The sequence below is a fragment of the Aegilops tauschii genome, chromosome 2 (genome assembly GCF_002575655.3).
Source record: "Aegilops tauschii subsp. strangulata cultivar AL8/78 chromosome 2, Aet v6.0, whole genome shotgun sequence".
In the NCBI taxonomy this organism is placed as follows: domain Eukaryota; kingdom Viridiplantae; phylum Streptophyta; class Magnoliopsida; order Poales; family Poaceae; genus Aegilops; species Aegilops tauschii.
In genome coordinates, this window is record NC_053036.3 from 633,181,869 (window position 1) to 633,206,064 (window position 24,196).

A 24,196-nucleotide genomic window follows, 5' to 3' on the forward strand; every position below is an offset into this window, starting at 1 on the left:
TCCAGCGTGAGCCTCCAAATTCGAAGACCCGGGTTCTTAGTTTCCATGAATTATAATCTAAATCCGTCAAAGCCCCCAAATCCAAAAACCCGGGTTCTTGGTTTCCATGAATTAATCTGAAAAGAAGGCAATATCCTTCAAAGCCCCCAAACCTGAAGATCATAATTGATCGTAAGCTCTCAAGGAACAAAAGTAACCACCTTTTCCTTGACACCGTCTGCATTGACAAAGCAACTGTGACTGCATTCAGAGCAAGATTCCTGATGTTTTCTGGCAGCCTAGAACAATAGAGGCAGACAGGAATAGTTTTACCGATGGTCAACTGGTACTGGCAGAGAAACTATATTGGCGTGACAGGTCGATGCCAACAACAAAACATTATTCGTGTGGTTGTTGCGGTTTAGCGTGCTTTAATTTTGGCTGAACGCCACTCTATTTCATCTATGATTGAGGGACATGTCAACTGCCGCTCGATATTCTCAATCGCCGGCATTTTGTTATCGTAGTAGGAGTCGTAGGAGTACTAGGTTATAATATAAACTCCAAACTCCTAAGCTAGGCTGGACCACATACATACATCGAAGGTAATTGAAAATTGGTGATGCCTGTCGTGATTAAGACTAGCCACAATGGGTAGTAACATAGAGTAGTAACATGAGCGCTCATGTTAATACTCTATGTTACTACCTCTATAGTGGGGAGTAACATATGTGTGGTAACATGCAACACTTCATTTATTATGATATAGACTCATCTTGTCTTGATATGTGTGATGTTACTCATACTAGTAGTAACTAGCTATGTTACTACATGCCTCTCTTCCTTCATTTATTGATTGCCACATCATCTATTTTATCTAGATATATGTGATGTTACTATCTATGTTACTCCTATTGTGGGTAGTCTAATGGTCGCCATGTTCTGATCGTACTAGTATAAGATTTGATTCAGTCAGTCCTACATGAATACTGCCTGGAAGTGCGTGTACAACCGCGGGCTATAGCTGTCTTTGCTTAACTAACTCAATCATGACCTTGCATTCTGCAGAAGGCATCTAACAGGAAACATAATTAGCATACTTGGGGCCATCGTTTGAATTAGTCCACACCAGATTTGCAATCTGACAGAATAGAATAGGTGGGATAGTCTGTCGTGCATCGTTTGCACTTTCCTTCACCGTCCCTGTATGCAGTATGTGTCGAGCGGCATCCTGATCTTGGCTAGCATTAGAGGTCCCAGCCACAAGCTTCACCCAGCATCTAGTCCTAATCCCCTTCCTTCGATGTGCTCACTGCAAAATGGATCATCGTTGTAACGCATAGATCGTTACTAGCAGCTTCAATTCATTCGGAGAAAAGGTAAAAAGCTCACCCTCGCATTTTTCGTTCCTCTTTTTAGAGAATAACTTTTCGGTGCTCTTGTTCTCTTCTTTCTCTTTGCACTCTGGCTCACGTTCATTCCATGTAGGTACAACGACAGAGCAGAGAGAGGCGATGGCTGACCTGGCCATTGGGTCAGCACACGGCGCAGTAGACTCGCTACTGGGACGCCTCACCAGGCTCATTGAAGACGAGGCAAGGCTGCTGAGCAGCGTCCACAGCAACGTCCAGTACATCAAGGACGAGATGGAGAGTGTTTATGGATTCCTCCTCAACTTCGTTGATGGCGACTGCACGGACTTGCAAATGGAGGTGTGGACGAAGCAGGTTAGGGAAGTCGCCCGTGAGTGCCAAAACTGCGTCGACATCTACGTTCACAGACAAGGTCCTGCTGCCGGTATATTTAAAATAGATTTTAACCGTAAAATGATGCGCATGTTGCATCCTTCTGGGTTAGAAACTCCCTTCGGGTTGCTGCCGACCCAACACCAGCTCGCCACAAAAATCAAGGAGCTCAAAGCAAGGGCTCAAGAGGTGAGCGAAAGGCGCGTTAGGTACGGCATCCGCGATCCTACTCCTCGGGCAAGGGAAAATCAACTTCAGGAAGTTGGTGGAGAGGACACCAACGGGAAGGAAGACCCCAGGAGCCTACATTTGTTAGGCGAGGAAGATGAATGCCCAGCTGAGATTTTTGAGGGTGATATGAAGATGCTGGTATCTTGGTTAATTGAGCAAGAGACACAAACGGATATGCTGGTGGCCAAGCAATGGACTGGGCCAGAAGATGAGATGCCATCACAGGAAATTCCCGTGGAGGAGTGGACTGACAGCAAGCCCGACTCAGTTTCAGTTGCCGGGACGTCTTGGCAGGGGAGGAACAAAAGGAGGCTGGGCTTGGCAACAGTGGCCTCAAAGAGATGGATGTTGCGCTCGATGTCCAGGAGGAAGATCCTAGGCCTCAAAGAGCAGCCGGCTCAGCTAGAAGACAAGATGCGGCAGCAGGATTTTCAGCTGGGGTGTATTACAGGGTCAAGAGACAAGATGCCACGGCAGGATTTTCAGCTGGGGTGTATCACGGGTTCAAGAGACAAGATGCCACGCAAGGATTTTCAGCTGGGGTTTATCACAGGGTCAAGAGACAAGAAATTAGGTCCCAAGGTCATCTCAATTGTGCAATCAGGTGATGCCAATCTGAATTATGCAAGGGAAGTGTATGAAGACAGTCAGATAAAGGACTTCTTCGATTTCAGATGTTGGGTGACGGTCGGGGAGACTCATGTCAAATGGGTATTTGATGACATATTCAAATCCATGGCATCTCACAAGACGGGTTTGGGAGGTTGGCAACAAACCAAGTATTTGGTTGTTCTTGATGATGTCCGTGATGAATCACTATGCCGCCAAATCATATCTAGATTCCCTTGTACTGCTGCTGGTGGTCATTCTGCAGTTCTAGTGATCACCCACTCATCTGCTCTAGCCCGTTCCTGCTCTCCAAATATCTTCCCGCCTCTAGAGCCTCTTGCCAAGTTCTTCTTTGGCAAAGCGGGTTGCCTTGTTGAGAATAATCCCAAAAATGACACCCTGAAGCAAGTCATTTGGTCCATTTTATCAAAATGTGCACCCGATCTCTTATGCCTCAAGGCATTCTTACATGTTCTCTATGTCAATCCTATGAGGAACAGAGAAGAGCTTCAGAGCCTCTGCAATGACCTAACTAGTGACTCTCCTGGCAATATTCGGCACATCTTAATGTTCTGGTACAACAACCTCCCTCTCCATTACAAGAACTGTTTGATATATCTATCTATCTTCCCCCAAAATGATGGCAATATCAGAAGAACGAGCTTAGTCAGGCGATGGGCAGCTGAGAACCAGATCACCGGGAGAAACGGGTCAGCTGCACAGGATGAAGCTGAGCGCTGCTTCAATGTGCTTCTTGCAAAAAGATTTCTTCTTCCCAGGGGCATTGGTGCTGCAGGGAAGGTCAAGAGCTGCAGATTAAATGGTTTGATATCAAAGTTCATCGGCGATATTGCCAGGGAGGAGAAGTTTGTGGATGCAGATCTCCAGCCAGATTTCGGTCGTCGGATATCCATTCATAATAGAAGCCAACTGCAACAAGTCTTAGGGACACTTCAGGCATCTCCTCGCCCCAGCTCCTGTTGGAACATTCGCAAGCACTCAACTGATACTGAAGATGGTCAAACCTTGGATGACCTTACCAAGTTCCTTGAAAGGCTGCCCTCATTTGCTGGTCTGGGGTTGCTTAGAGTGCTGGATCTCGAAGGCTTTGATGGTTTGAAGGATTACCATGTGGACAACATCTGCGAGATATTTCAACTAAGATATCTGAACCTTCGGAGGACTAAGATTACCAAATTACCCAAGAAGATAGAGTATCTTCAACAGTTGGAAACACTGGACATTCGGGAAACAGCTGTAAGATCATTTGCTAAAAAAGCTGTAGTGCTTCCAATGCTAAAGCATATGCTAGCTGGGTACGCTCAAGACCCAAACGAAGACATAGAGTCCTTTTCCACAGTGTGCATGCCTAGTGAAATTGATAAGGCGACAAATCTGCAGATACTGTGCCATGTTGATGTTTCTGGCAAGGAAGATCAGCTGGTTGAGATTGGGAAGCTACTGGAGCTTAGAAAGTTAGGTGTTGTATTCAGAAGCAACAGAAATAATTTCAAGCACTTGCTCCAGGCAATTGAGAGGCTGAATAAGAGCCTCCTCTCGCTCTCACTCCGTGTGGAAACAACAGATGGCCCTGAGATTACAGACATTAATGCAGCAGAGCCTACAGCATTCTCACCTCCAAAGCATCTTCAGAGCCTAAACCTTTGTGGCATCAGGGGAGGATTGCCTAGTTGGATCAGGGTGCTCAACAAACTTGCAAAGTTAACTCTGCGCGACACTCATTTGGGAGAAGAAGACATGGTACCCCTTGGCGAGCTCAGTGGGTTACGCTGTCTCAGGCTCCGGCACAAGTCATATGTCCAAACCAAGCTGACCCTTCAGAAAGGAACATTCAAAAATCTTGAGTTTATTCTGATAGAAGGATCAGACATTACTGACATCAGCTTCCACGAGAACCCCAAGATAGAGAAGTTAGTTTGGAAATTCAGAGAGATGAAATCAATTCATGGAATCAACCGCCTTCCACGCCTCAACCGGGTTGAGCTCATTGGCAACTGCAACCTGACTGCTATCAAAAAAGCACTTTCCACACATCCAAACCAGCCTGTCGTAACTCACACTGGACAGGAAATACACGGTGCGGAAGAAGATGAGTAGAACCAAATTGAGTGCAATTCTTGGAGAAGGCTGCTCGCCGGGAATCATCGGATTGCATTATGCGTGTGTGTTTACTTGCTGTGTTTGCTTTCCTGTGTGCTGTTTCAAAATAAGCTTGTAATGGTTTGCCTCTTAAATTTCCGTTCCAAACTTTCCATGGTTTGATTTGCTGTACCTTCAATAAGTGAGACATCAAGACGAACACCCGATGTATCAGATTTGATATTTATGTATTGATTGCTGCAGTTTCCCTTATTTCCTTGACTGATCGTCGCGTTATGTTTTGCATGACGAATCTTGAGAATTCGGACTGTCTTTTGACAGTTTGTAATGAAACAGGGGGCACTGTCCTGTGAATGTTCTTAGCATTCGTCTAATGAGTAGTAGGTGAATATGAATGCAGGGCTGCAGGCACTGGAGGTGCTGTCCTGTGACGGATGGCATAGATCTCCATTAGAGCGAGCAGCAGGAACGGACTATCAGGGGCCACCGTGCATGTTTAGTTCTGGTGCATTGAGGAATTTGAAAGGCACTGTAAATTACAATTGTGTAGACGCTCACTCGTAATCATTTATTTGCCCAGAGTTGCCATGCCGTGTTACAGAAAAAAATTCCAAGAATTTCATAAGGTTATTCTCTTTTCTAGAAACACAATTAGTGAAAGATGTTACGCGGCCCGTATGCAGTGCCGTTTGGAGAAAAGCAGTGATCATGATCATGCTATGCTATGCTATGGCCAAGCGAGCTGAAGCGCTTCCTCAAGCAGGAGAAGACGACCAAGTGGCTGGACCCCGCAAGTCAGCCAGACCTCATGTGCCTTGGAAACATTATTATCATGCGGGAAAGGAATGAGTCAAGGCTTGTTGAGGTGAGGTGGGACCAAGGTGTAAGTGTGTGAGCTTTGCTGGTAGCATATTCAGCGGTCGCTTGTGACTTGTGACCAAAGAGATGCATCCGGTCCGGTGGATCACAATTCCGTAACTCAAGGACCTTGTCAGTGATTCCGGAAATGCAATCCATCGAGAGCGCTGTTCCCCGTGGTTGATAGAGTTTTTCCTTGCTGGTGTGAGATTTGTTCCCTGTGATCTGTTTCACAAGTAGGGATTGTAACCATCCAGCTATCAGTAGATCATTTTAACGAAAATTTGCATTGAAGCTAGCAGAAGGAGTTACATGGGATTGAAACTTGGAAACACAAGCAAAGCACTGCCAAACAGGAAGAAAGCTAGTTCTTGCATCCGTTCCTTTTTTCCAGACAAAAGACATTAACTATACTTCGATGAACACTACTATCTCTGTCCCCTAATATAAGAATGTTTTTGACATTAGTTGTTAAATATTGCGAATGTAGTGAAAAAAACTCTAGAACGTATGGAACGGAGGGAGTAGAACCCAATAGTATAGGGTACAAGGATTTCATTTTTATTTTTATTTTTGAAATATGGGGATACCAACACCTAGTTAAGCATGCCTCCAAACAAGCCACGAGCGCCATCATCGGAGACACCGAAGGAGAAAATGGCGCCAAGTTTTTTTTATGAGGGTTTTTTCATCTTCTTTTTTAATTGACGAGAAAACCTCTTTGTGGTGTTATACATGGGCCACACGAAAATGCGTGCTGGATAGACCAGGCCGAACGAGGCCGTGGGCTGGATTGGATTGGATTGCGCGCCTCACCATCACAAACAAACCCGCCCGTGCTGTCCTCGCCAGGTGGCACCTTCCAGAAGATTCCGCCTCATCGGCATCGTGCTGCGCTCCTCCCCACTCTCCTCCCCCCTCTCCCTCCCTCCCATGGCATCCGCGCCGAGCACCACCGCGTCCACCCTCGCGCCCCCTCTCCGCTCGCCCCTCTCCTTCTCCTCCTCCCGCCGGCTCCCTTCCGCCGCCGCGCTCCCTCGGGCGGCGGGGGCGCTCCTCCTCTGCCGCGCGCCCGCGCGGGGGCTCGCCCTGGCGCGCGTGCGGTGCCGCGGGGCGGTGAAGCTGGTCGGGGAGGGCGAGTTCGAGGCGGAGGTGATGCAGTCGGACCTGCCCGTGCTCGTCGACTTCGTCGCCGACTGGTGCGGGCCCTGCCGCCTCGTCGCGCCCGTCGTCGACTGGGCCTCCGAGGTACGCGCTGCCGGCCCGCTTTGGTTGACGGAAAATGCCCCTGGTGCTTCGTCGTGTTCTTCCAGTTGCGAATCGCAAAAACACCAAACCACACAGGGCACACAAGTCCAATTCTGTGAGTTAGACTATGAATGGCGTAGGAATTAATTTCCGCAAGTCCTTGGCAGGGTCTGTTAACAGTGGATGCATGAACTGCATTCCATGGCCGCAGCTTAGCAAAGAAGGGGAAACTCAGCACTTACCAGCAACCTGACCTGTCACGGCGTTTGTGAATCTGTGGGCAGTTCAGCAATCCCTGCATTTGTGGTTTCAGCTGTACTACATCTTACATAGTACAACAGTAAAAGAAAGGGAAAGCTGCCTTCAAAGTGAGTCTATAACAAGTGCTAGAACAAAGGCCCAAAATGCTTTGCCAAAAGCAATGGCATCAACCCTTAAGGAATCCTAGACATTGTAAGGAATCAGGGGTAGTGTATGATCGACCATGGTTGTGAAAATACGAGCAACAATAGGTGTAGACTGCATAAGACTACCCATAGCCTTAAGGATGCGGTTCATGTTGTGAACCTAAATTAGTATGGAAGATCGATGGGCAATGGAGAGACTTGCTTTGCAATTTCCAACATTGGCATTTTTAGCTGTCATGGAAAACCCTCTGATCAACTGACCATTGTTTTGTAAATATCCATGTACAGATGTACTATATATGAAAAATCAACTAGTTAGATTGCGCATAACCCACTCTTTTTTCTGAACAAAAAGCAGGTTAAGGGTACATTTAAATGTTCGGTGTGGTCTAAAGAATTTGGAGGGAAGTCTGTTTTTAATTCGGATCACCAGCTCTGATAGATTTTTTTTTTCATGAAACAGGAATATGAGGGGAGATTGAAGATCGTCAAGATCGACCATGATGCAAATCCTCAGATTATCGAGAAGTACAAGGTTTACGGTCTCCCGGCGTTGATCCTCTTCAAGAATGGGCAGGAGGTGCCAGGGAGCCGAAGAGAAGGCGCGATAAACAAGGCCAAGTTCAAGGACTACATCGAGCCTCTCCTGGAGACCTCAAATGTCGCCTGATATCATCACCTGCAGTCTGCAGGACCGATTCTTGTAATGGTTCATGCTTCAGAGGATGCCAAATGGCACTGGCTTGAGCTGCACAGCTTGCACATTGAACAGTTTTTCCCACTCCATGAGCTCTAGTCTGTAATTACTAATTACCTACACGATCAGGACTATGTATGGCTTTCGTTGTATTTGAAAAAAAGAGCATATATCAAGGGCTATCAGGAGGATGTATACTTATTTAATTGTTATTAAGCAAGGTCAATGGATAACTAGTTTGTCCTGTACAGAATTGATAGCCATTGATCACATTAGACTCTTACCAGCTGGATCATGCAGAAATCCATTCACGAAAACTGCCAATTCACTTCCATCCAAGCCAAAATGGCATTCACTCAGATAACTGAAATACCTACTTTCCTTCGTAGCCTGAAGCCTTTCAGGCCAGAAAATGGTTCAAGTGCTTCCATCAGGAAAAATGTACATTTTGCATTATTGTTCATTCATGCTGTGCAAGCCTGGGCACTCTCAGTCTCGGGCATGGACTGCAACCAGGTAGACCCAGGCAGCTTCATGACTTCTCTGTCCCCCATGAGCCCTCTCGACCTTCCGGCGCCGCCCCAATCGTGCCGACTCGCGAGCGTCCTCGACAGCAGCAGGTATGTCGACGGGTCTTCCTTCTCGAGCGCGAGCGCGCGCTCTGCAGCTCGCTTCGCTGCAGCCTCATTGCCATGGAGTTGACAGGCGCCGAGCAACGCCTGCCAGACCAGAACCCCGGGGCGGAAAGGCATCCGCGATATCAGCTCCTCGGCGTCCTCTATATGGCCTGCTTTCCCGAGGAGATCGACCATGCAGGCGTAGTGGTCCTCTCCAGGCTCCACGCCGAACTTGTCTGCCATGGCTCTGAAGTATATCCAGGCTTCCTCCATGAACCCGCCTTGGCTGCAGGCATGGAGGACGCAGAGGAACGTGACGTGGTTAGGCGCGACGCCTTCCAGAAGCATGTCGTCGAACACCTTCACGGCGTCCTGAGGTTGCCCGTTCCGCGCGAACCCCATGATCATCGTTGTCCAGGATATGACGGGCCGCTGCCGCATCGACTGGAACACCCTGTGCGCGGTGTCCACCAGGCCGCACTTGGAGTACATGTCGATGAGCGCGTTGTTCACGGCGACATCGGAGCCCTCTCCCAGTCTGATGGCGTATCCATGAACCTTGCGCCCTTCGCTCGGACCGGCGAGGGTCGCGCAGGCATTGGCTGCCGTCGCCAATGTGTAGTTGTTCGGCCTAATTCCTTCGAGCATCATGGGACCAAGGACTCCGATGGCCTTGGCGGGCTCGCCACAGTGCAGCCAACCGGCGGCCATCTCCGTCCACGACACGACGTCTCTTTGGGGCATCTCGGCGAACGCTTTGGCGCCGGACTCCAGGGCCCCATTCTTCGTGTACATCTCCACCAGGGAGTTGCCCACGCAGACATCGTCGCCGAAGCCGCTCTTGACAAGCTGTCCGTGGACCTGCAAACCGCTCACCGTGTCGGCATCGGCCGTCAGCCCCGAGAGCACGGTGCTGAACGAGAACCCGTCGGCCCCGGCGCCTTCCCGGGCCATCCTCCGCCAGAGAATCCACATGCGCGTGCGCGAGCGGCGCGCGAGCCCGGCGAGCAGCGTGTTCCACGAGACGACGTCGCGGCGCCCGGAGGCCCACTGGAACAGCCGCACCGCGTCGGCGAGCCGCTCGTGCCGGACCATCGCGGCGAGGAACGCGTTCAGCACGAAGGCGTGGGACTCGAAGCCGAGCCGGACGGCGAGGGCGTGGAGCTGCCGCGCGTGCGCGTGCGGGCCGCCGGCGACGAGCGAGCTGGCGTTGAGCGCGCTGACGAGCGCGAACTCGCTGGGCGGGGCCCCCTCGCGGCGCATCGCGCGGAAGAGCGCGAGCGCCTCGCGGGGGCGGCCCCCGTGCGCGAGCCCCGAGACGGCGGCGGCCCAGGAGACGGCGTTGCGGCGGGGCATTTCGTCGAGCAGGCGGAGGCCGTGGCGGCGGGGCCGGAGCGGCGACCTGAAGTAGGCGATGAGGAGGTGGTTGGCCAGGAACTGGTCGCAGGCGAGGAGGCCCGGCTTGAGGATCGCCGCGTGGAGGGAGGCGACGCGGCGGGGGTCGGCGGCGGCGCTGCGCTGGAGGATGGCCGCGTAGGCGCGGGACTGCTGGCACGCCATGGCCGACGGGTGCGATTTGTCATGCGGTTTTGTGCGAGCGAGGTTTCAGAAGACGTATGTGAATGGGTGTGGGAACCTGTCACGTTAACAGCTTCAGCTCTGGTTTGTGCAAGTTTGTCAAACGCGTTTGCACTCGTATTAGATTTGCGAATAGAAAAATGCAATCAATCCTATAAAACATTGATCACTAATTTATGCAGAAGTGTATGCATTGACCCTGTAAAATTTATGTTAACTTTTATCTTGCAAAGTTGTTTCATACTCTCTCCATTCCGAAATGTGGTTTGTATATAACTTTTGTCTAAAGTCAAGCTTTGTCAACTTTGACCTAGTTTACAGAAGAAGAAAATCAACACCTATAGTACCAAATATATATCATCAATATCATTGCATACAACATGAGATATGCTTTTACATTGTACTCCCTCCGTTTTTATTTACTCCGCATATTAGCTTTGGTCAAAGTCAAGCTTTATAAACTTTGACAAAGTTTATAGACAAAAATATTAACATGTACAATAACAAATCAATACCATTAGATTCATTATTGAACGTACTTTCGCATCATATAGATTTGTTATTGTAAATATTTATATTCTTTCCTATAAACTTGGTCAAACTTTACGAAGTTTGACTTCAGTCAACTCTAATATGCAGAGTAAATAAAAACGGAGGGAGTATTAATTTGGTACTTTTTTCTCACCAGCAAAAAAAAAGGTATTTATCTCAATAAACTTGGTCAATCTCTACAAAGTTGACATTTATAAAAATATATATGCATATGAAATAAGGGGAGTAGTAAAAAAAATTGCTAGGAAGAGTATAGTTTCTTTTGGCTAAACGGTGGAATCCTCATTTTGGTGATGTTGTCAGGAGGACTAGAAAGGTAGTTTTTATTGATCACTAGAATGTCAACGATTATTTATTATTAACACATGGTACTCCAATATGGCACTTAAGAGGCCAATTCTTTTTCGAAACCTAGGCAAAAGATTTGCGTCATTGATTAATTAGTAAAAAGGGTTTACAGAGGGGCTACATTGATTAATATAGATGATTTGCACTTCCGACACCTAGAAGTTTGGGTTGTCAGGAAACCTCCATCCCACATCTGAATAGTTGAGCATGAAATTTTCAGTGATGGTGGGATTTTAATAGGTTGAGGATGACGGAAATGACGTCCGGGTGGATGGTAAAGGCAATACGGTTGAGGTTGATGTCACATGCACATGTTCATATCAAGGAAAATGGCATGCATGCCATTATAAGAGACATCGAGTTATATAAAATGTGTCAGCATTGAAAATGCTTACGATAAGGTCACCGACTTAACATATATGAAATTTGATTGCATCCCTCATCGCAGCATAACTGAACCTACACAACAAGGAGGTGAATTTCCCTCCACCCACCACACTCATGCTGCGGATACCTCCCTCACCTCGTCATGCATCCCATATAAGTAGTACATAAAATAACCACGTAATCACTCGTTAATTTGCCCACCGACATCATTCCTGACAAAGGTGAGTGTCACCATCTTGTCAAAGAAGGTAACAAGACATTCCTTGCTGGCTATGACTACCCAAGTCTTAGACAGAGTATAATGTGTAGGTTAATAATGTGCAGATGTGATTAAAACCCTCACCGGTATGATAATGGTTAACATGCTTGGGAGGAAGAGGGAGGGGGCCAATACCCCTCCCTTTACACAAACTGTACGATAAACCTAGATTGGTGCCCACGACGATATGTGCACAACGTAATATTGTGTTAACAGGGCAAGACTTTGATTGCATTGCCAACAATGGACGCTTTCTTAGCAAATGAAATACCAATTTTTGTTCTTTTATGAAGTTCCTTGCCTACTGGAATCTGCCGGTTTTCAGTACTGACGGATGAAACTAGAAAATAAATTTGGTGGTGTCATCTCTATTACATTGGGTTCAGCTTTTACAAATAAGGAAACACTTAGTGCTAATTGAGTAAGATATATTGATTGTTTTGCAAAAGTAATTGGGGTAGGTTGACCCTAGTCCCACATAGGCAGCTCCGTCCCTGAACACCGGCTTTCTATGTCAATCATGAGCTCTACACACATATAACTTCATTTGTGTCACCAACAATTCTAATGAGGGTGTCAACCACACTAGCAGCATCTCTTCCAATTACAATGGTGCATAAAAGAAAGCGTATGTGAATATATATTACGAGTCTGTTTGGTTCATGACTAACTTTGCCACAACTAACCTTAGACAAGGTGTGGCTGCCACAAAAAGTGTGGCTAACAAAATGGCCACCATAAGTGTGACAAAATTTGGCAAAAAATTAAGCATGTGACGTGTGGACCATATAACTAGAAAACTATGGCAAGCCACAAGTGTGACGATGAACCAAACACATGCCTAAAGTGTTGTGGTATAACTAAGGTTAGGCGTGGCAACCGTAGGCTGAGAACCAAATAGGCCCACATGCTCATGACATAGAAGTGTACATATAATATGTCCATATCATATAAGCAGTGCACTAATACATGTCAAACATATCTATAGTTTTTCTCATGCTAATGTTACATTGTTGTCATTTATATATGGTTTCATACAACATTTTATCATTTTTAGAGCTAACACATATTAATTATGTGCCAAAGTGCCAACTGTTGTATTTTGATTTACAAAAGTGGTATTTTACAGGGTGGGTGTATGTGGGCATCTACATTTGTATTGTCTTCAAAACGTATTTTATGAAGCGATGAAAAATGGGGAAAAATCATGATGGAGATTTTTGTATGGAAAATTATGACTTTTATATCAAGAAGACATTTGTCAACAAAAAAAAAGATCTATGAGCACTAGCACCTAGGACGTATTTTTTTATAGAAGGAGCCCACCCGGGTGAGACGCCACAAATTCACTCCCGACGGGAGTCAAACCGTGGACGCAGGGTTCGCCACTGCGACCCTTGCCACTAGGCTACTGCCTAGTCCTCCATTTTGTCAAAAAGAAGGCATTTGTGCCTTGCTCGCCAAGTTGTATGAAGTATTTCTACTGGTCTGTTCAATTTTTTGGATTTTGTTTGATACCATTTTTCATTCTTTTTGGCTAAATTGGGTGTTAGAACATGCATCCAGTCTCCAAGGCAAACCATACAATAGTAGGATCAACGAGAGCTGTCATTTAGGATGGCCGCAACACATTTGTAGCTGCTGCTTGTTGCCATGTTCCTTTTGCCTCGGAAGTCTCCACTGTGGAAGCTTTGGCAATGAAGCATGGCCTTAATTTCTTTGTCGCTAGCTGCGTCGTCCTTTTTTTTGGACGCCAATAACGGTCGAACGTTCAGTCTGGGGAGGCACCAGACCGAACATTTCGTTCGGCACGGGAGCAGGGATCGACCGAACTGTTCTGTTTGATACGAACAGCCTCTCAGCACGAACGCCTGACCAGACAGGCCCAATACTAGCTTCCTGGCCCAAACAAAAATCCCTGTGCACCAAAAATATAGAGAAAAATGTAGACAGATGTAAAGCTAGTAGAGAAAAAACTGTACAATACAGAAAATTCAGAAAATGATACCGCATTAGAATTTACAATGAGTGATTAATTGCCAACGGAGACACACGAAAAATGGCTACGTTCAGTACGTTACAAAAATAAAACATGCATGATAAATAAAGAAAATTTAGTACGAAATTGTGATGATGAATATGAACAAAGGCAAAAATGTTACACATGGCAAGTTTTACAAATTTTATTTTCTAAAAAAAAATACATGGCAAGTTTTTTTTGGGGAGGGGGATGTTAATTTTTAAAAAGAAAGTACTTGTAAATTTCCCATTGTACAAGGCAAAAAAATTGCGTATTAAATAATAAATGAAAAAACCTACGGAATGTTGCCATGATCTTATGATAGAAATGCATAGGCTATAATCTCATGGCATGATCCATAGACTAAAATGTAGACTACAAAATGCCATGATCCATACAATAAAATTTCCATGATGCATAGACTTAATTTGCCATGGTCCTGTGCGAAAGAAATTTGCCATGTTGCAAAAAGGAAGAAAGAATGGTCATGGTGCATATAGTTAAATTTTCCATGATCATAACCAAAATCATATTAAAATTTGCATATATTTGACATGGCAAAAAAAAGTAAAATCAGCCATGTTAATAAAGGTCAAATAAATAGTAAATCTTGCCATGGCAATAAAAGCTAAAAATTGCCATGGGAATTTAGGGAAATTTTCCATGTTAACAAAGGTAAATTAGCCACCGCAAATAAAAAGTAAAACTTGCCATGGCAATAAAAAATAAAAATTGCCATGGCAATTTACGTAAATTTTCCATGGCAAATTCACTAAAAAATTTGCCATCATAAGAAAAGTTTGACATCGTCTAGAAATAAGAAAGTTTCCATGGCAAGAAAAGTTTGACATCGGCTTGAAAAAAGAAACTTGCCATGGGCATGTTAGTGAATTTGCCGTGGGACATCTAGTGAATTTTGCCATGCAAATTCACAAAAAAATGCCATGGTAAGAAAAGTTTGACATCGTCTTGAAAGAAGAATGTTGCCATGGCAAGAAAAGTTTGGCATCGGCTTGAAAAAAGAAACTTGCCATGGGCATGTAAGTGAATTTGCCGTGGGACGTCTAGTGATGAATTTGAAATCGTCTTGAAAAAAGAAGTTGCCATGGCAAGAAAAAGTTTGACGTCGGCTTGAAAAGAGAAACTTGCCATGGCAAGAAAAGTTTGACATCGGCTTGAAAAAACAAACTTGCCATGGGCATGTTTGTGAATTTGTCGTGGGAGGTCTAGTGAATTTGCCATGGCAAATTCACTGAAAAAATTGCCATGGTAAGAAAAGTTTGACATTGTCATGTAAAATTGCCATGATGATCTACTAAAAATTTGCCATCGTCTTGGAAATTAAAGTAAATTTGACATGCAAATACATGAAACTATAATTTGCCATGGTGTATAAACTAAATTTGTAGTTGTCAATTACTAAAATTACCGTGATCAAAATGAAAATAAAATTGCCATGCTTAATTAACGAGAAAATAAAATTTTCCATGATTTGTTAACTAAATTTGCCATGGTCAAAAATACTAACCATGACCAATGAAATAAATTTGCCAGAGTTAATAAAAATGAAATTTACCAACTTCATCAGTAGTAGCATCGATCTACAAAGGAACAAAGTGCGAACCAGATTACTTAGATGAGTTTCAGAGTCATGCGTAGCCATCAATTATACCATGAACCCACACAAACATTAGTTGACGAAACATATTGTAAGGTCATTTCCCTACTTTGTGTTTTGGATGATGATGACAACCCTTTGTTGGTCTAATCTTGTGCTAAGTGCTTCAGGTTCTCGGTGATTAGGCTTGCATCGGTTAGTTATTCTCTCTGGAAGGAAAAGATCGAAGACGATGTTTGTCTACGTGTTTATCTCTTTGGTCGTAGGAAACCCGTTCTATTAAGAGGGAATCCACATCGGAAGGAGTTGGGTGAATCATTGCACGCACACTTTTTCCTCACCCACCTTTGCCTTCCGTTTCTTGTTAGAGAGAGAGAGAGAGAGCTCCCCTTCTTTTCAACTGTTGCTGTGTACCCTCAGCGGTTGTACCGCTCGTTCGAGCGGTTGTACCGCTGGCCCTTGACACCGACCCAACCACTCCCCCAGGGGTGATACCCTGGGGTTGAACATCCCAGTGCATACCCAAGCAGTTGTACCGCTGCCTCCGGGCGGTGGTACCGCCCCATGCTTAAAATTTCTGTGGTGTTCATCGGCGGGTGTACCGGCCAGGTACCGCTCAACAACCGGTCATGGTTCTGTTTTGATGCGGTACTCGGGCGGTGGTGGCCCGGTTGTTTCGGTTGTGCTCCGCACACCGGTACCACCGGTGCCCTAAGCGGTTGTACCGCTTAGTACTTAGCCACCCAGGGTTCTAGGGCCAGGCGGTTGCACTGGCGCACTACTGCTCGATCACCGCTCACAGGGGTGTCTCGCTTCTGTTTCATAGCGGTGGTTGAGCGGTTGTTCCGGTTGTTCTTCACAACCGGTACTACCGCTTGCCTGTCCGGTTGTACTGCTTGGTAGGGTTTCTGTAGTATATCCGTGAGTCCCGGTTGTACCGGGACAAGGAGCGGTTGTACCGCTGCAGTGCTGTTTCCGCTGTAACGGTTGGATTTTAGGGTTTGCTATATAAGGGTGGTTCTTCCACCTACCACACTTACCTCTTGCCTCTCTCTCTCTCCACCATTAATGCCATTCAAGCTCTCTTGCCCGATCTCTCTCTTTCTAGCCACTCAAACTTGTTGATTTGCTAGGGATAGAAGGAGGAGATCTAGATCTACACTTCCACCGAAGAATATTTGATTCCCCCATACTTTCTTGTGTGGATTTTGTTACTCTTGGGTGTTTGAGCACCCTAGACGGTTGAGGCCACCTTGGAGCCACATTCCATTATGGTGAAGCTCCGTGATTTCATTGGGAGCCTCCAATTCGGTTGTGGAGAGAGCCCCAACCTTGTTTGTAAAGGTTCGGTTGCCGCCTTCAAGGGCACCAATAGTGGAATCACGGCATCTTGCATTGTGTGAGGGTGTGAGGAGAATACGGTGGCCCTAGTGGCTTCTTGGGGAGCATTGTGCCTCCACATCGCTCCAACGGAGACGTACTTCCTCTCAAAGGGAAGGAACTTCGGTAACACATCCTCGTCTCCACCGGTTCCACTCCTGGTTATCTCTTACCTTTACTTGTGCAAGCTTATTGTGTTGTATCCCTTGCTTGCTTGTGTGCTTGTTGTTGTTGCATTATATATGTTGCTCACCTAGTTGCATATCTAGACAACCTACTTTGATGCAAAGTTTAAATTGGTAAAGAAAAGCTAAAAAAATGTTAGTTGCCTATTCACCCCCCACCTCTAGTCAACTATATCGATCCTTTCACATATTGCATCTAGAATCCTGCGACACTAGCAAATAACAAATGAAAACATCTTCTGTTGGTACCTGTCGCAGTCTATGGTGCCCTTGGCATTGAACTTGAACCCCAGCGCAAGATCCTGCTCACCAACCAAGCCCACCAGACCCCAGCGCAAGATCCTGCTCACCGCCTATCAGACCCCCGCACACGAGAGCAGCAGACCAGCTGGCCGCGCACAAGCTGCTCGACGAATTGCACCCAGGAGAGGAGGGCGGGCCTGGTAGAGGCGGGCGAAGACGACATCTTGGTGCAGGAGGCGACACTCGGTGGATTGGGTGCACGACATGGCCGCCTCGAGCTCCCTGATGGCGCAACGACTTGCTTGCACAGAAGATGATGCGAGATCGCGCGCGCAGTGCGCCTCTACGCGCTCGATCCAGCCGCCGCATGTTCGGCTCCCTCGTCGTCACCGCTGTCCGGGAGACTTCGCCCTCGTCCCGAACGAGCCGCTGGGATTACGTGGCCAGCCGGGAGCGTCAAGATGTGTGTGTTTCGATCCAATGGCAATGAGCACGTTCGGAATGAGAAGCTAAAACGAGGCTAGTTCGGGATTTATTGATTCCGTTTTTTTTTGTTTTACAAAATGCATCGTTTTAGGATAAGTATTTTCGGACGGAGGGAGTACTTGCTATCTCAGCATTCGAGAGCCTACGAGTAGGTATGGCTTGTCTATCAAGAAGCCATTTCTGCCTTGCTTCCCAAGTTGTAGCGCATGGAGTTATTTCTACTGGTCTCTTCGGACAGAAGAAATAAAAAAATCCGGTCGAGCGAGCAAGAAAAGATGGCGAGCCGATATATATAGGCCGGCCTGGGCCCGTCTCCCGGCCCAGCCCAAGCAGAGTCTGCTACTTCTCTTCCACGCCTGAGCCCTCGCCCCCGCCCCTTCTGCTTGCTCCCCACGCCGACCAGACCGCCCGCCCGCCCGCCCCGCCGCCGCCGTCGGCCCCCGCGCCTGCCTGCCCCCGCCATGTCGTCCTCCGCCGCCGCGAGCGCGTGGCGGCGCTCCCTCCGCGGCGCCCTCCTGCGCGGCTCCCCGTGGCGCTCCCCCGCCCCCGCCCCCGCCGGCGCCCGGCAGGCCAGCAGGACGGTCTCCGCCGTCGCAGCGCCCATTAAGGTGCCCCCGCCTCCCCGCAAGGTAACGCGTCCCTCCCAGCCACCCCCCGCCTTCTTGGCATTCACGCATACACCTCACGCGCGCGCGCGCTGCGCTCTGCTCCTCACGCGCGCCGCTTCCTCTCGAGTAATGGAGCAAGCAGCTGGCGTGTTTTAGATGCCGCGCTCACTGGTTGCCGCCAGTGGTGGCACGCTGCGCCGGTGATCTGGTCTATGCCACCTCTTTTGATCAAAGATAATATTTTTGTGTGACCTTTTGTAGCACAGTTACTTACTCGTGCTCTGTCCCATCATGATTTGAACACAAATACAAAGGTGGAAATAATAACCGGACTTGATGTTCCTGTAGATGGAGAATCTTACTGACTGCACTATTCTTGAGATTTTGACAACAATACTTGTCCTCTTTTGTTTGAAAAAAGTGCATTCTTAAATTAGTTGCTTGTGAAGGACCTTATGAAAGATTGAGTTGATCATACAGTTATTATAGTGATTACCTGTCCCTTTACTGTGTCATTTACTTTATTAATTAGTCCTTGTTCCTCGTCAATATGCAGGGTAGGCTTTTGACTGGGGCCATGATAGGATTGGCCATTGCTGGAGGTGCTTACGTGAGTACTACCGACGAGGCCACGTTTTGGTACATGCCACTAAGTTCTTGGACCTAATTTTTCATTAGAACAAGTTTTAATTACATCTGAATAGCACGAAAGCACCCCATAGGTGCTTGAAATAGCCACAATTTGGTATTCTAGGAATTCATATGTTCCTGCTTATTTGTACCCGTTTTTGGCTACAACTATCAACTAGGAGCCTATTCACTAATGGATACGACCTTTGTGATCATGCAGTGGGTGGCTATTCAAATCAACAGAACTCGTGAATCCACTTTTTGCGCTACTAGATGCAGAGTTTGCTCATCGTTTGGCTGTTTCTGCTGCGGCTCATGGATTTGTCCCAAGAGAAAAGAGACCTGATCCACCAGTTCTTGGGATAGAGGTTTGGGGAAGGAACTTTACAAATCCAATTGGTCTTGCTGCTGGTTTTGATAAGAATGCTGAGGCTGTGGAGGGTCTATTGGGTCTTGGATTTGGCTTTGTGGAAGTTGGCTCTGTAACACCTCAGCCTCAAGAGGGGAATCCTAAGCCGCGAATATTCAGATTGAAAGAGCATGGGTAAGCATTTCATGTTCTGCTACTGCTATTCAAACTGTCCGCTGCCACTTTAATTATGAAACAAATTAAAATGTTGTGTGGTGGTTTCTTATAACGGTGTTTTCTTGCTTTGTCTTCAGTGCTGTAGTCAATCGCTGCGGGTTCAACAGTGAAGGAATTGTGGTAGTTGCTAAGCGTCTTGGGGCACAACATGGTAAGAGGAAGATGGAGGAAACTTCGAGCTCCAGTGATGTAAAGCAAGGAGGGAAAGCAGGCCCTGGGATTTTGGGAGTCAATCTTGGCAAGAATAAGACTAGTGAAGATGCTGGTGCTGATTACGTGCAAGGAGTTCATTCGTTGTCGCAGTATGCTGATTACCTGGTATCCATCTTTTGCTGTTACAAGATAACCTCACATAACACGTTTGTTACTTTCAGTTTCATATGCACCATAGATTCAGATGGATATGGTTGTTAAAATAAGGAAATTTGCATTCATTCATGCTGATCTGAGGAAAACAGCATAACTAGAGAACTGTTTGCTTCAGAGTAAACTGATGCATTTCTTGAATGATTTGTTGTCAATGCACACTGTACTTCATGATGGCTCTCCATTTGTTACCATCTGCTAAAACATGCTACTACAACTTATTGAAATCAGGGGCTATGCTCTGCATCTAAAGAAAAACATTTCATTGTTTTATGCTCTGTCTCAAGCATGGAATAGGACTGCTGCTGGATGAGCAGTGTATATGGAGATGCGGCATAAATGATAACAACTGGTTTCTTACTCTTAATGCAGGTCATAAATGTTTCTTCCCCAAATACTCCTGGTCTTCGCCAATTGCAAGGTAGAAAGCAGCTGAAAGAACTTGTGAAGAAGGTCTGTGGTCTTTCTAATTGGAGTGGATCTTTTCTTCATTTGCATGGGAAATTAGTATGACATACACTGGATGTGCAGGTGCAAGATGCACGAGATGAGATGCAGTGGGCTGAAGATGGTCCACCACCATTGCTTGTGAAGGTCGCACCGGACTTGTCGAAGCAGGATCTTGAGGACATTGCTGCTGTAACATACTGGACTAAAGCCTTATTTTTCATGCTCTTTGACAGTTGGTGAATATTTTTCTTATGCTTTTGCTTGCTGTTTTCCAGGTTGCTCTTGCTTCCAAGTTAGATGGCCTGGTAGGTGGATAATTATTCCATGACACATTTTTACGTGTCACTGCACTGACTAGCATAACCCTAATTTAACTCCTGTGCAAATATGTATTTCTCTCGTCCATGTTGCTTCACTACTGTTTGCTTATTCTTTATCGACGTTGTTAAAAACACAGATTATATCGAACACAACAATTTCAAGGCCGCCTCCTGCAGACGCACATCCATTAGCTCAGGAAGCCGGCGGATTAAGTGGGAAGCCTCTGTTTGACTTATCTACTCAAGTTCTCAGGGATATGTATATCCGTACAGGCGTGCGTGCTTTATCCCGTTTCTTACTTTATATTAGTATCTATTTACTTTAGCACATCTTCCATCCCGGTCACTGCATTTTTGGCGCTACTATTTCTTTACTGGAGTCTCGTAACTCTCCCTCATGAACAAGTGTTTGCATATCCTGCAGGGCAAGGTTACCCTGATAGGCTGTGGTGGTGTAACTAGGTAATGTTCTGTATTTACTTTGACTGTGTTTTTCACTTTCAACACCAATATTTAATCAAATTTCTATCGCACATACAGCGGCGAGGACGCATACAAGAAGATACGTTCTGGAGCTACGCTTGTTCAGCTTTACACCGCACTTGCATACGGAGGTCCAGCTCTCATCCCGAGAATAAAGGTGATAAATCTGACACTTGCTTAGCATGAAGCTTACAAGTTGCACCCATGTTTCTAGTTACCACAGGCGTATCACTGTTCAGTAAATGAGCCCGACCATCCTGACCAACGTATTTTAGCCTGCTCTATGTCTGAATTGAAATCTGATGCTGATGGTTATTCGACAGGCCGAGCTCGCAGAATGCTTGGAAAGAGACGGCTTCAAATCTGTCCAGGAGGCAGTGGGAGCAGACTTCAAGCCCTTGAAGGCCTGAACACCAGCCGAGATCCTCCTTTGGGACGGTAGCAGAATTTTTCCCATGAGCGTGCTTTTGCCCTACTCACTCACTCGGACGCTACTCGAAAAGCAAGCGAAACCAAGTCGAAACTATTTTGAGGGTGTGTTACTAATCATACAGCCTTTAGTAAGTACGTACTGGTCTACGTGCCACCGGTGCATCCATGGATGATGGCATTCGGTTCTTGTTTCCTTGTGAGCGAGCTGCACAAGAAATTTTAGTTAACTCATGTGTATATCTCCAGGCTTCCTTCCCTGTGGTGAAACAATGGCCGGTTTACGAATTGTGCTAGGATATTGATCTGAAGCTGCTGCATTTTGCCTCTGTCGGTCTCTGTAGCACTATGCAAAAGTTATATAATGCCCGTGTTTTCTGGTTTAATATGCTTAGCTGAATTGATCGTTGCTGGTGGGTTTGGACTTGGTGTCTGTTGCAGTTATAATCCTGGTGACCGTTGTTAGCTTTTGTGTGGAGCTTTCATGTTCCCATCTGACAATGTTGCAGTTATAACTGTGGTGGTCGTTGTGCAGCATGGAAGCTTTTGTCTGAAAATGTTTCCGAGTCCCTCTGAACAGAGCAGATTGTGATCAAAGTTTTGCACTTTGTGTTGTTCCAAATGGTGTGTGTAGCCTTTGATATGTTCTTCCTGGCTCTGCTACTGTGTTGAGACATCTGTGAACCATAATCATGCGGCCGTGCAAGCGCATGCACTTCCTAATTAAGTCCGCCCATCTGCGACGGGGCAAATTTGGTGTTTTGACCCTTCTGTGAAAATTAAGCCAGATCTAACCCTACTTAAAAAAAAAATTAGAATTTGACCTTTTCCTACCGCCGGGGTCGATGGCGGTAGGGTATGCCAGCCTACTATCAAGGCCCCTGGCGGTAGGTAACTAACATATAATTAATTAATAGAAATTGATGCAAATTAGACAAGATTAACAACAACAAAACAATTAGAACTAATTCACCACAAGTGGCACTAACAAATATGTAACTAGGGATTTAACTTTGGCATTTCGCACCAAATCGGCCAAAATTGAGATCAATCAAGGCCTAATTTTATCCAGTACACATCAACCAGACCGTAATTTAGTGTAACTAACTAAAACAAAATGAGTAATTAAGGAGATCCTGCATTATATTGCACCATCGTGGCTCAACCGTAGATTTACGAGGAATGTATCGCAATATCAGTGCTTGAAGTTGAGAGTGGTGTTTTGGCTCATCTAACCAACTCAGATTCCTGGGTAGTACTTGTTGGCAATCACCATGAGTAATTCTGAGAGCTCCCTCGACTTTGAGAACATGGGCATATGATCAGCTCCCTGCAAGCCCATGACCTCAGTGCCGGGGTTCCACGAGGCCATCAGCCGCTGCATCTCCGCCGGCTTCCACTCGTCCTCCTCCGCCACGACGTACACACGCCTCACCGCTCCGTACCTCGCCGCCGTCAGGACGTCCCCGTTCATCGTGTCGTCGTTTAGGAACCGCCGCGACGGCCTCACCATCGCAATTCCCAGGGTCAGATCCTGCATTATATTGCACCATATATACATAATACATCAGAGGAAGTATATACAGGGAGAAATCGAGGAACAAAGTAACGGCCACTGTAAAGCAAACATACCTCAGGAGGGCTCAGCTGATACACTCTCCGCGCCATGTACTTTGGCCCGAACAGGAACGTCTTGTCCGGATTCCGGGGATCGCCGGCGCTTCCGAGCGCGCAATCCATGAAGAAATCCGGCCCTTTCCCTTGCGATAGCTAACAGTTTCGTAGTACAATTGTTAATGGTCGCATCCATTCGAGGAACAAGCTTTTTCGAACGGGGGAAGTACCTGTTTGAAGGCGTACGTCATGGGCTTCCCTGCGGCGGGCATGGTGGCCGTGACGAACACGGCCACGGAGACCTTTTCCGGGTGCCTCTCCATGGCCAGCGCGAGGCTCTGCCCGCCGAAGCTGTGGGCGACGAGGACCGCCTGCTCGGCCTCCGGCAGCGCCGCCACCGCGTCCAGCAGCGGCCGGCTGTACTCCTCGAAGGACGCCACCTCCTCGCCGCGCCCGGGGCTGGCGCCGCACCCGGCCATGTCCGGCGCGGTGACGCGGTGGCCGGCGGCCTCCAGGGCGGTGGCCACCCTGTACCAGGACCACGCGCCGTGACAGACGCCGTGGATCAGGACGAAGTGGTGGTGGTGGTGCTGCTGCTTCTCGCCGCCTTCCATCCCGGCCCGATCGAGCTCACTCGATCCAAGTCAGCGTGTGAAAATCACAGGATATAATCTGAGCTCCTGTTTTCGCTTAACAATCCATGTGGCGGCCCTTATTAGGTTCCGCTAATTAAGAATGCTAAAAGGCGGCAGGAATCCGTTTTTTTATCTGATCATGGATCGCCTGCTGTTGTCCACTAGAATTCACTGGATGGTGCCTTTAAAGAGTACTATTCTACACGCATGGTTGCCAATTTTCAGGGTTTTCGTCAAAACATGTCCGATCCGATTTAAGCAGATGATCGGTTTTCGGTCAATTTTTTTTAAAAGAATTTGGAAAATTTATGATTTTTTTAAAAACTGTATGAATAATAAAAAATTATGGTTGAAGAAGTTTATGAAAACAAACAGTGTTTGACTGATAAAAAAATCAAGAAGGAAGAAACGAAGAAAAATAATTAAAAGAAAAGAGGAAATAACCCTTATCCTTTTCTCCAGTGGTCCAGAGCTCATTCCACCCTCAGCGCTCGCCTCCCTCCATCC

At 46.7% G+C, this 24,196-nt stretch overlaps 5 protein-coding genes across 5 annotated transcripts; 3 read left to right on the top strand and 2 right to left on the bottom strand.

Annotated features, from left to right (window-relative positions):
• The first annotated feature begins 1,471 nt into the window (after nt 1-1,471).
• Nucleotides 1,472-4,909, top strand: LOC109733908 (disease resistance protein PIK6-NP-like). Its single transcript, XM_020293118.3, has one exon. It carries the CDS (start codon nt 1,494-1,496, stop codon nt 4,680-4,682), a length of 3,189 nt encoding a protein of 1,062 aa, XP_020148707.1. The 5' UTR covers nt 1,472-1,493; the 3' UTR covers nt 4,683-4,909.
• Nucleotides 4,910-6,344: 1,435 nt separating this feature from the next.
• Nucleotides 6,345-8,128, top strand: LOC109733900 (thioredoxin X, chloroplastic). The gene is made up of 2 exons (XM_020293112.4): nt 6,345-6,791; nt 7,662-8,128. Exons 1-2 carry the CDS (start codon nt 6,477-6,479, stop codon nt 7,866-7,868), a joined length of 522 nt encoding a protein of 173 aa, XP_020148701.1. The 5' UTR covers nt 6,345-6,476; the 3' UTR covers nt 7,869-8,128.
• A 74-nt stretch (nt 8,129-8,202) lies between these two features.
• Nucleotides 8,203-10,143, bottom strand: LOC109733899 (pentatricopeptide repeat-containing protein At4g33170-like). The gene has a single exon (XM_020293110.3). The coding sequence runs from the start codon at nt 10,070-10,072 to the stop codon at nt 8,360-8,362; it is 1,713 nt and encodes a 570-aa protein (XP_020148699.1). The 5' UTR covers nt 10,073-10,143; the 3' UTR covers nt 8,203-8,359.
• A 7,753-nt stretch (nt 10,144-17,896) lies between these two features.
• Nucleotides 17,897-21,826, top strand: LOC109733898 (dihydroorotate dehydrogenase (quinone), mitochondrial). Its single transcript, XM_020293109.3, has 11 exons — nt 17,897-18,197; nt 18,733-18,815; nt 19,027-19,350; nt 19,470-19,710; nt 20,131-20,211; nt 20,290-20,397; nt 20,484-20,513; nt 20,666-20,803; nt 20,953-20,990; nt 21,069-21,168; nt 21,335-21,826. Exons 1-11 carry the CDS (start codon nt 18,030-18,032, stop codon nt 21,419-21,421), a joined length of 1,398 nt encoding a protein of 465 aa, XP_020148698.3. The 5' UTR covers nt 17,897-18,029; the 3' UTR covers nt 21,422-21,826.
• A 599-nt stretch (nt 21,827-22,425) lies between these two features.
• LOC109733894 (probable esterase PIR7A) lies at nt 22,426-23,849 on the bottom strand. The gene is made up of 3 exons (XM_020293107.4): nt 23,285-23,849; nt 23,073-23,210; nt 22,426-22,974 (listed from the first exon to the last, which is right to left on the bottom strand). Exons 1-3 carry the CDS (start codon nt 23,666-23,668, stop codon nt 22,681-22,683), a joined length of 816 nt encoding a protein of 271 aa, XP_020148696.1. The 5' UTR covers nt 23,669-23,849; the 3' UTR covers nt 22,426-22,680.
• Nucleotides 23,850-24,196: the final 347 nt, after the last annotated feature.

Coding starts and splice junctions, on each gene's coding strand:
- LOC109733908 (XM_020293118.3), top strand. CDS start 1,494: ATGGCTGACCTGGCCATTGGGTCAGCACACGGCGCAGTAGACTCGCTA.
- LOC109733900 (XM_020293112.4), top strand. CDS start 6,477: ATGGCATCCGCGCCGAGCACCACCGCGTCCACCCTCGCGCCCCCTCTC. Junction 6,792..7,661: donor TCGTCGACTGGGCCTCCGAG/GTACGCGCTGCC, acceptor TTCATGAAACAG/GAATATGAGGGGAGATTGAA.
- LOC109733899 (XM_020293110.3), bottom strand. CDS start 10,072: ATGGCGTGCCAGCAGTCCCGCGCCTACGCGGCCATCCTCCAGCGCAGC.
- LOC109733898 (XM_020293109.3), top strand. CDS start 18,030: ATGTCGTCCTCCGCCGCCGCGAGCGCGTGGCGGCGCTCCCTCCGCGGC. Junction 20,804..20,952: donor ATATGTATATCCGTACAGGC/GTGCGTGCTTTA, acceptor CATATCCTGCAG/GGCAAGGTTACCCTGATAGG. Junction 21,169..21,334: donor CTCTCATCCCGAGAATAAAG/GTGATAAATCTG, acceptor GTTATTCGACAG/GCCGAGCTCGCAGAATGCTT.
- LOC109733894 (XM_020293107.4), bottom strand. CDS start 23,668: ATGGAAGGCGGCGAGAAGCAGCAGCACCACCACCACCACTTCGTCCTG. Junction 23,211..23,284: donor TGACGTACGCCTTCAAACAG/GTACTTCCCCCG, acceptor CGAAACTGTTAG/CTATCGCAAGGGAAAGGGCC. Junction 22,975..23,072: donor ATCAGCTGAGCCCTCCTGAG/GTATGTTTGCTT, acceptor AATATAATGCAG/GATCTGACCCTGGGAATTGC.